This window comes from Rutidosis leptorrhynchoides, unplaced genomic scaffold (genome assembly GCF_046630445.1).
Source record: "Rutidosis leptorrhynchoides isolate AG116_Rl617_1_P2 unplaced genomic scaffold, CSIRO_AGI_Rlap_v1 contig560, whole genome shotgun sequence".
In the NCBI taxonomy this organism is placed as follows: domain Eukaryota; kingdom Viridiplantae; phylum Streptophyta; class Magnoliopsida; order Asterales; family Asteraceae; genus Rutidosis; species Rutidosis leptorrhynchoides.
In genome coordinates this window covers 22,131-32,872 of record NW_027266785.1, presented here as the reverse complement: position 1 = coordinate 32,872, position 10,742 = coordinate 22,131, and the positions used below count along the sequence as shown (strand labels likewise).

The window sequence follows — 10,742 nt, the reverse complement described above, 5'->3', positions numbered from 1 at the left end:
GACCTTTACATCACACTCATTCTACAAAAGAGCCACACCACCACCCGTTCCAGTTCTATCAGCTGAAATACAATTAGCAAATCCCATCTTTCCTTTCAACCTATCCATTTCTCGAGAAGTTTTCCTAGTCTCATATAGGAAAACTAAACAAGGCTTTTCTCTGCACATAAACCGCGCTATGTTTTGGAACTTTCGAGGATGCCCTAAATCCTCGAACGTTCTAGAATATGAGCCTCAGTGTTGGCGGCGGACGAGGGTAGCATCCTCGTCGACCGATGAATTTGTAACTTCAGTGGTGAATCCCGAACGGGAAACAATGTTGCTATCAACCAAATTGAGTAAAGAAACCATACTTCCAGGCTGTATTGCACTGTCATTCGAAATCGAATTCAAATGATCAACTGTAAGAGAAACCCTCGCTTGAGAAACATTCGAGGAATGGATAATAGTCTTTGTCGGAGAATTGTCCTCGTCGTGGAACGTCGATTCATCTTCGTCGTGTCTAACTTCCTCTTCTTTGAAGTGCTTCCCAGATTGTTTGCAACTGGAACAAGGGCTAAAGCGGATGGGCCAGAGAAAGGACGATTTGGGCTTGGATGGACCCATCACATTTTGGATCGCTGTACTTAACGGGCGTTTACCTTTGCCCTTCATAACGGTAACAGAATTAGGATGAATTCCGTCTTCCTCACTTAGAGTTTGGTCATTTGGAACATGGTTCAAAGTAGATGGGCCAAAACGACTTGAACTTGGGCCTGAAGACGAGCCCACCAAGGGAAATTGATGGTAATTGCCTTTATTCTATTTCGAAATTCTTAGAAGATATCCTTTCGACATAACTGCTATCCCAGGATTGTCTCCGATCACTTTCCTTCCAATCTCCGGTATAGACGAGGATGATTCTGACAAACTAGGACGATAAGGCATTCCAATAAGGCAATTCCAGACAACTTTTATTACTACTATAAACAAATATATTCGATCGCCACAATGTTTATGTATATGCTGTATAGTATAGTATATATGGTGTATGGACTAATCGACAACTTTTAAATACTTAATCAGCCAATAAAACTAGCTGATCTCATAGTAAGTAGAATTTGATTCTTACTTTTGACATTAATTTATATTCTTTTCTCATTATTTTTTTATTTAAAAAAAAATACTCTCAGAATGCTAAACTAATTTTCGGTTAAGATGCTTTCCCATTTATTCATTTTATTTTCATCCTATACGCTAACTATTTTAACTGTCTCTCTCATTCAAGTGTGACTTCAAATATCTTATCTCTACCTAGTTCAAAAGAATACAAACAATCTCTCTGAATTATTGTACAATTTAATGATATATTTTCATTTTTCTCATAATTTGAAGGATTTATTTCATATTCTTACTTATAGCAGTTCCTTGTGATAAACGAAATTATTGAATATCTAATCTAAGGAGGTGGAATTGTTTTTTGTTTTTGATGGAATTATGATATGGAAGTCGAATTCGTTTTTCAAAGGCCAACTACATATTTATATACATATTTTTCCCATCATTTACTCAAGATCATTCCCGTCACGTTAGCAACTTAAACCTTCCGTACCGCCGGTCCCGATCTACGATTATAATTAATGCCATATAATTTACACATAAACATAAATTGAAAAAATTTAGGACCTATCCTCCATTATATGGTTTCAATCCTCTAAATACAACTATATTTATTATAAAATATTACTGAAAAAATACTACTACTACTTTATATTTATGTAATATTATTTTGTATTTTTATGAGCTAAAATTGACAAAAGAAAACACATGAAAGGAGAGACTTAGAGAGAATGAGTGAATTTTGATTGTCATGTTAGGTTTCAATATATTTATTTCACTCTAATTTGAGTCTCAATATTTATGATATGGATAAATTGGGACACTCAGAAGAGGGGTGTTCTTATTAAATACGAAATCTTTATTTTTTTCATATTTTTTTGAATATCTTATGGTTGACAGTCATGAGACTAATCTTTCATTCCAACGATCAAAATACGAAACGGTACGAAACTGATCAAAACACGACATCTTTGCAACCGAGATATGAATATATCATAGAAAAAAAAAACTGGCATGAACAGTTTTTTTAAACAGACTTAAATAAAAGAGAATAATAGTAGAATCCCTAAATAAAAATAATACTAGTAGGTGGAGTTTTCTAAAATTTAGGGTTTAACTTTAAGTTATTGTTATTGTTATTGTTAAAATAGATATATCTTATACAAGCAATTGGAATAACTTTTTGATTTTAAGTTTTTATACCTATTAATTGAATTGCTCCAATCGCATATATATCATCGAATCGAAATTGAACACATGAATTTTTATTAACAAGTTAAAATTTGACATATAGATATTTTTCTTTCCTATTTGTCATTTAAAAGATTACTCCTAATCAAATTATAACATATTATTTTATCCTAACTTTCTAATTTAAGTCTTTAATTGATTATCATGTCATTTTTTACTATTCACATTCTTTCGAATTAAAACAACCATATAGGTAATTACTTAATATATGTATATATATATATCATATACTATTCTGAAGTTAAATTCTATAGTTAATTTTTTTAATTAAATTATATAGTTATAGGTCCTCTTACTAGTTAAATATAATTTAAAACTAATTGTATGTTATTAAAAAAAACAAAAATTCAATGTATATACTAAGATACACCTATTTACAGTAGAAATTCTTTAAATTAATATTCGATAAATTAATAAATTCTCTAAAATAATAAATTAGTTCAGTCCCGACTTGGGTCAATGTAAAAAATTGAAAATTTCGATAAAAAAATAAGATAATAATTTTCGGGAGATCTCTATATAACTTTTGGTCCCAAGAAAATCATAAATTAATAATTTATAAAAACTGAAAAAAATATATTAGACTCTATTAAAATACGATTCAATAGTTGTCTGTTTTTCTTTAAAGTTCAAGTCTATTTAGAGCCATTGCCACCAAGTAAGAACACAGTACAACTATTGAGTCTCAAGGTTCGTTGTAACGTAATTCTAAGAGGCATAAATTAATTTACCTTTTTATTTGATATGTATAGTATAATTACTTAGTTTATACGGAAATATGAATTACGTTGAATCGGTTAAAAACTCTTTAAATTAATAATTATTAATTTATCGATAAATTAATAACTCTATAAATTAATAAATTTTTTCGATTCTAACATTAATAATTTATAAAGTTTTAACTGTATCTCAAAAAATCATAACAAGATTAAAATATTTGACGCGTCAAATCAATCTAGGCATAGTAAAATTTACATTTTTTTGATTTTTACTTTTGTATTTATAAGAAAAAGAATAATAGAAAAAAAAATTTGTTATTGACGAAGAAGCAAATACTAAAATTAAGAAATATGTAAAGAAATATGGGAATCCAGAAAAAATAGCTAGCTTTAGGAACAAAATCTTTGAAGTGATTCTACACGTTATATGTGATGTTGGCTTCCGATGTCCAATTCTTTCTTAATAATCTGTGTCTTTCAGATGGCGAAAGGTATATTTACCCTTTTTTTTTTTTTTTTTATGGTGGTCACACCACCTTCAAGTTGCAAACATGGAACCGATCTTATCTATTCGTCTCAAATTGTTTCATTCACATCCTCAACCAAGTTAAATTTGTCTTCGTATCATATTTTTACTGTCCAAATCAACGGAAGTTGATATTTTATGGGGTAACTTACTAACTTTATAGGATGGGTTATAAAGGATTCGGTCCTAAAGTTTGTAGAAAATTTGAGAATTGGTCCTGCAGTTTTTCTGTTCAGGATTTGATGGTAACATAAGTCCCTATATTATTTTACTTTCTCTAATTTCGTCCTTTTCTTAATTTTTTAGTTAAGTTTGACTCTTCATTTGTCACTCTTCGTATCATTATATACTAGTGTCTAAATCAAGAACTAATAAGTTTTTATTTTTCAATAAACCAAACGTAATTGATAGACAACCGCAGACAACACGATTTCGCCCGGAATCCAACGGCTGAGAAAACGTACTATTTGTTCCCCGCGAATCAGCACTTTCCTCTTTATGAGACCATACGTGGGTGGGGGGGTACTTTCGTACTTTCACTTTGCGGCAATTAAAGGGGCTGTTTGGTGAACTCCAGCTGTTTGATGACATATGGTGACTTCACGCATACATATACATACACGGGAGAAGGAAGGCGTTTGCGATTATTCACTCCTTCCTTTCCATTCGCCGTTTTCAGTTGAGATGACCGAAATGCCCTCCTGTTGCGTGCCAAGACCAAATTGCCCTCTTCACCGTCCAATATATTTCGTAACGCAAACGATTTTTCTTTCGCCAATTTAGTAACATTTTTAATCTTTTGGGTTTTAGATGGTGAAGTGACTAATTAAAGGATGTTACTTGTTTAAGCATTTCAAGTGGGACAATTAATTAGTTAATTAATCATGTTAGTGCGGATAATGCAGCATGTTAGTGAGACGTGACATATGTCTGTCTAAAAAAAATCGATTAAACACTTTACAATACTTAATTTGCTAATCAATCCTCACAATTGACATAGTATTCCTAGTGGATTAGTCTATTTTGGAATTATTTATTTCCACTCCTGAAAATTAATCAATATTACTCATCGATTTCAAAACTCGAAAATGTCTTCGTTCATTTTGATTTAGATAGACTAGTTATCTTAATAAATTCATCCATTATCAAGATTTTTATCTTAAAAAAAAATAAAAATACTCGCATCTTAAAAATATTTAGAGTAAGAGACATATTTTAAATATCAAACGAACACATCATAAAAAAATTAAGTATCGAAATCACAAATGTGATAGTTGAAAATCAAGCCGAGTGAATTTATTCAAGAGTAAAATCCTTATTCTTAGAGCTCTCTAAGTCCAAATTCTTATTAAGAGAATCAAGTCTAGAATGACTCGAATAAAAATTATCGGTTGGTATAAATTTTCACAAGTAAATATTAGACGCGTTGTTAATTATTCCTTCCGTCTTAAAATAAATATAAATTTTTTAATATTAATTAAATATAAAAATTTGTGTCTATTTTGAGACAGAAATAATAAAATCTAAAAAAAAATTGTCTTATATTAGTTTACTTGCAAATGAAACAAATTATTGTAGTAATATTATTACGTGATGCGATGAGAAGTGAAAGAAAAGGAAAATACGTTGAAAACAAAACAAGTCTAAAAACATCCCAAATAGTATAGTATTATTATATTAGTACTAGTACATAACATAGTTGCAGTTTTGGTTTCGTTTAAAATACTTATAAAAAATAAGAATGCGAATATAATAACCTTTTTGGTAGAGAAGAAATTAAAATTTAACTCCTTTTATTTATTATGTCAGATTAGAATGGCGTCAAAGGAAGTTTGAGTATTGTTTACGCAAAATGAAGAAAGAAAACAACAACTGAACATCACTTTCTCACACACCCCATTCCATTCCTATAAAAGAAGCCATACTTTCCCCTCTTCATTCAACCACACAGACACCTCCTCCCTCTCTCAAATCTGAACTTAATTCGTCTTCTATTATTATTAAGCTTTTGAATCTCAAATAATGATAAACATGATGTTTTCAAACTAGGGTTTTGTTTTTAGAGCCTTGTTGTTTAGACCCAATAGTTAAAGGACGAATCTTTGCTTGAGTTTTGGTGTTGGGCGTGTTTAATTTTAGTTATGGAGAAGCTTAATTTTGTCAAAAATGGAGTCTTGATACTGCCACCTGGATTCAGATTCCACCCAACTGATGAAGAGCTAGTTGTTCAATACTTGAAAAGGAAAGTCTTTTCCTGCCCTTTGCCGGCTTCAATTATACCTGAAGTTGATGTTTGCAAAGCTGATCCTTGGGATTTACCAGGTTAGCATTTTTAACCATAGAAATTTTTGTGAATGCCAGTTACCCATCATGAATAAAATGATGTAAATTAGCTCGAATCGAAATGGGTTGGTGTTAATTTTTGGATTAATTTCCATTTCCAGGTGATTCAGAGCAAGAGAGGTACTTTTTCAGCACTAGGGAAGCAAAATACAGGAATGGGAATAGATCAAATAGGGCTACTGGTTCCGGTTATTGGAAGGCAACAGGAATAGACAAGCAGATTGTAGCAACTAGAGCTCATCAGATTGTAGGAATGAAGAAAACTCTGGTTTTTTACAGAGGGAAACCTCCAAATGGGATGAGGACCGATTGGATTATGCACGAATATCGACTCGTCACCTCGGATTCTACTGTCAACAAGAATTCCACTGAGGTCAGTTTCTGATTTCCAACTCGAATGACATTTTTTGGTAGTTATATGCAGAATTGTTAGGCTATTTTTAACATTTTCAAGCTGTAATTTTTATCCTGGTAACTTTGTAAGTAGCAGTGATGTAGTAATAATTGGTTCTTTTCTTTATATTCAAACTCAAATAGTAGTAATGTAATCATTGCTTTTTTCGATCCTAGTTTTAAATTGGTCATATGCTAAACAAGTTGCTTCTTGCAGATTCCTATAATGGACAATTGGGTTCTATGCCGAGTATTTTTGAAGAAAAGAGGAAGCAAAAGTGATGAAGACAACAACAATATCATGCTGAGCAATGAAAATGAGGGAGTTCCAAGGAAATCATCATCACCATTATCAAAGTCTATCAAAACCGCCGCCCCTGTGTTTTACGACTTCATGACGAGGAAAGGAAGGATGGCTACGACCGATTTGAATCTGGTTCCGCCGGCTTCTTCGTCGTCCGGTTCAAGTGGGATCACAGAAATCTCTTCTAACAACGAAACAGCAACAGATGATCACGAAGAGAGTAGTAGTTGCAATAGCAGCTTGCCTTTGTTTAGAAGAAAACCTTAAATTAATTTCCTTTTTAGTAATCTTTTTATTATTAATAGTCCAGTTTCTGTACCGGTTATATTAATCAATCAGAAAAATAACCTCTCTGTTTTTTTTTTTTTAAGAAAAAAGCTTTTGCTATGCTAAGTGAGAAAATGGGTCCTTTACTTGGTGTAATCCAAAAATTTCCAAAGTTAGTGATATGACGCTCTCTTTTTCCTGGTGCAAAATGGTCCTTTGTGTGTGTGAATAGCCATTGAAGAGAGGAAAAGAAAAGTTTCTTTATGAAGAAGAAAGAAGAATATAATTAAGCATACGGGATTTTTCAACTTGACTAATTAGGTTCCTGTTTGGAAAAAGAGGCTAAAAAAAGGAATTGAATTCTTAAGCCGACTGACTTATCAATGTCTTCCTCTACACTCAAATTTGTAACTGTGAATTACATAATAGTTGTGAAAATTGAATCTCCAGTCCAGCCAAATTTTTTTGTTTCGTGTAGACTCAAATGCGAATCCGAAACATTTAAAACTTGCAACATATTGTTCGAATGAAACGGACATTTGGAGCAAAATTTCAACAACATTCGTTCAAATTGTCAAATATTTATGAGATTGATATTCAGTATTAATGCGAAAAATCTGAAGGGTAGGTAAGGTAATGTAGCGAGCCAGGCTAACTAAAAGTTGAAATTGGAAGACTAGAAGGTGGGAATTATATATAAATGCATCTGTATACATACTGTACTATACTCTCTAGAAGTCCAATTAGAACAATTTGTGTGACTAATTTTTTATATTATTCCTCTCGAATTCGAACCTCTAACCTCTCCCATAAAAACTTTCAACTCCAGAAAAAAAGTTGGGAGTAATTTTTCGAAAATGGAGTACTTCTTAACTTCCTGCGCGGGTGACTTGTATTACAAGTTAGAGTTTGGTCTTCAATTGACTTCGCCTTGAAAGATGTTAGAAGTAATGATATGGGGCTTTTTAAGTTGCTTGTACAAGTATACAATCAAGCAGACAAGTATGACTCTTCGTTTCACAGGATAACTACACATATGATTGAAAGAGAAACATATATATAGTTTGAAGCAGATCAAGAAATTAAATAATTAGACTAAATTGCTTAGAAATATTTTATTCCTGTTACATACTTATGCGATTATAAATATGAGATAGTGATCGGTTATATATATATTTAATGAGACGAGATGTGAAGCTTAAATTTAACCATTGCAAGATTAACAAGCTAGGTAAGTTGACACTTCAAATGTAATATAGTACTCCTATTACGTATGGTATTGTACAAAACAAAATTGAAAGCATATTATAAAACATCGTTGAATAATTAATCACGTTAATTATGTCTATGATGTTGATCTTGTCGGCAGACGTGTCATGGGTCCATTGGCTAGTTCTGTCTAGTTGACCGATGTCTATCTGTGAAACACAATTAATTTAAGAAGAAAAAACTCGATAAACCTTTCAAGCAATTGTAAGACTATATAATATGTGCAATTGGGTAGCTTATAAACATAGACAATTGCATTTTTATTCGAAAATTTTGTAGTATTGGAAATTCTAAATATGGTAAAGGGGATAAAAACAATTAACAAGTGGACGCAGAGAGAGATGAAGGACGGCACAGAGTAATATTTTTTTAATATTTCATTTTATTTTAGATAATACTAAATAACTTATTAACATGCTATTATAGGAAAGGGTTAGAAAAATAAAAAGAAATGCCGGCCAAAGCCAAAGAGGGAGTTTCTTGTGAGAGTGGGTTTTTTTAGTTTGAGAGCATCCATCAGCATCAGCAGCTTGTTTAACCTTTTGTACTTCTTCACGTCTCTCTTTTCTTATTAAATATATATATATACTAGTATGACAATTCATATATATATTTTTAAAATAAAGTTTGATATTTTGAACCACAATTCAATTTAATTACAACTTATGCTAAGACTGTCTATCTGCATTATGAGTTTCTCGAATATTTTGACTTATTATTCGATATTTTTGCAATAGAGAGACCGAGTTTGTGTGCCCAATGCAATGCTGACCTTAGACACACACAAATTGTCATTCACGTGGACAGCACGTCATGGTAGATCATACATATATATATATATATATTTTATAGCAAAGGGCAATTCTGGAACTCCACACTTTAGCCTATACAGTAATAGAATTTTGGGTTTAATTTGCCATACATATTAGGATTTAATTCATTCACATTATATTAAGAAGATAGTATTTCAATTCGAGCTGTAAAACGTTCTCTCCATTTCTTGTTAATGTTGGAATGTTGACAGATGACAAACTGTGATTAGCTAGATCAATTTTGCAATTAAATATGCTGTTAAGATGGGTTGATTAAGGTTTTATTAAAAGACCAAATGATTAATCGACAAATTAAAATAGTTGAACCCTCTTGTATTTATCGCACGAAGACAACAATCTAAGTAGTCGCTAATATATTTTTTACTGCAACAACAAAGACGTCCTTAGCGGATATCCCCGGAAATTGATTCTTCTTCTATGTTAAATGAATGCAGATATATGTGCAACAATATTTGATTAAAAGATAATTTCATACCACATAATACATACATACATACTATCTAAATAAATAAAATAGACATTTCAATACTCGTTTGCATTGCATACAAGGAATGTACATCTATTTATCCATATATATAAGTTGACATGTTCAAAGAAACCAACCACTTCAATTATTATTATTATTTTATTTATTTATTTTTGTTTCTAAAGGTTCATGTTTAAAGATGAGTGAGTTGCTTAGGATCTCTGCAACAAGGACGTGTCATACATTTATAATCTTTTTTATTCACATTCAAGTAATATGGTCCTCTTGGAAATTAATAGATGCAAATGGGTCCCTCTCAAGATGTAAATGCAAGAGGGAGGTTCCTGACCATTGTTCAGAGCTAGCTAAAGCTATCCACTCCACAACAACATAACACAACAAAAAACAACTAGCATTGCATTGCATCTATTAGACAAACATCCATCCCTTATTACTTATAAACAAACAACTTCTGAAACCAAATTAATGCAAACGGTTGGTAATTAACCTGTCACCGTACCAAAATCAGACGTTAATACTTTCTTAAAGCACGTTTCGTAACACTTCCGGTTCCCACCATCAATCTTAATGCTCTCTCCGTCCCAAATTAAATGCTAATCTATAAAAATCAATAAAATATATTTTTTAGTTAATTTTCCAACATAATTATGATTGTATGGATTAAAAAATTCTCATGGAGATATGTGGATGAAAATGGTGAAGTTGGTGAGAGAGAGTACATGAGTTAATGAGGATAACGATGATGAAGGTGGTGAGGATATAATGAAAAAACATAATTAATATTCCTTAAACTTGTCAAAATTTATATTTAATTTAAGATAAAAAATTATGTTTATATTAACATCTAATTTGAACGGTGGGAGTAATTCACTCTGCGAGGAATTAAGATAGCATCATGGCCGTCTTAAATAATGCAGGCAGACATGGCTGTTCACATTTTAATTTTTAATATCACTACAGATTACAGGCATTTCGTAATGCACTGCTAAGACTGATAATTCTCCCAAAGACGTGCTTTCTCTAGCTCGACTCCATGTCCAAATCTAGAAATGCAGACTACGACCGCGACGCATTTCCAACACTTAAGAAACTGGCTAACACATGGAATTTTTATAAATAAAATTTTATTTAGAAAGACTGGAAATTAGGTTAGAGTAAATAAAGCACTCTAACCCTGATAGATTAAAAGCTAGGCTAAACCAAAAGTAGTTAGATGGGTCACTCCATATGCAGCACGGCATGTACACATAAT

At 31.7% G+C, this 10,742-nt stretch overlaps 1 protein-coding gene across 1 annotated transcript; it reads left to right on the top strand.

Annotated features, from left to right (window-relative positions):
* Window positions 1–5,735: 5,735 nt before the first annotated feature.
* LOC139884506 (NAC domain-containing protein 83-like) lies at window positions 5,736–6,901 on the top strand. The gene is made up of 3 exons (XM_071868526.1): window positions 5,736–5,916; window positions 6,039–6,310; window positions 6,548–6,901. Exons 1-3 carry the CDS (start codon window positions 5,736–5,738, stop codon window positions 6,899–6,901), a joined length of 807 nt encoding a protein of 268 aa, XP_071724627.1.
* Window positions 6,902–10,742: the final 3,841 nt, after the last annotated feature.

What these genes read in the sequence shown, in the direction of transcription:
- LOC139884506 (XM_071868526.1), top strand. Translation starts at nt 5,736, where the DNA reads ATGGAGAAGCTTAATTTTGTCAAAAATGGAGTCTTGATACTGCCACCT. An exon ending in TGATCCTTGGGATTTACCAG is followed by an intron (nt 5,917 to 6,038) that starts GTTAGCATTTTT and finishes TTCCATTTCCAG; the next exon opens with GTGATTCAGAGCAAGAGAGG. An exon ending in TCAACAAGAATTCCACTGAG is followed by an intron (nt 6,311 to 6,547) that starts GTCAGTTTCTGA and finishes TGCTTCTTGCAG; the next exon opens with ATTCCTATAATGGACAATTG.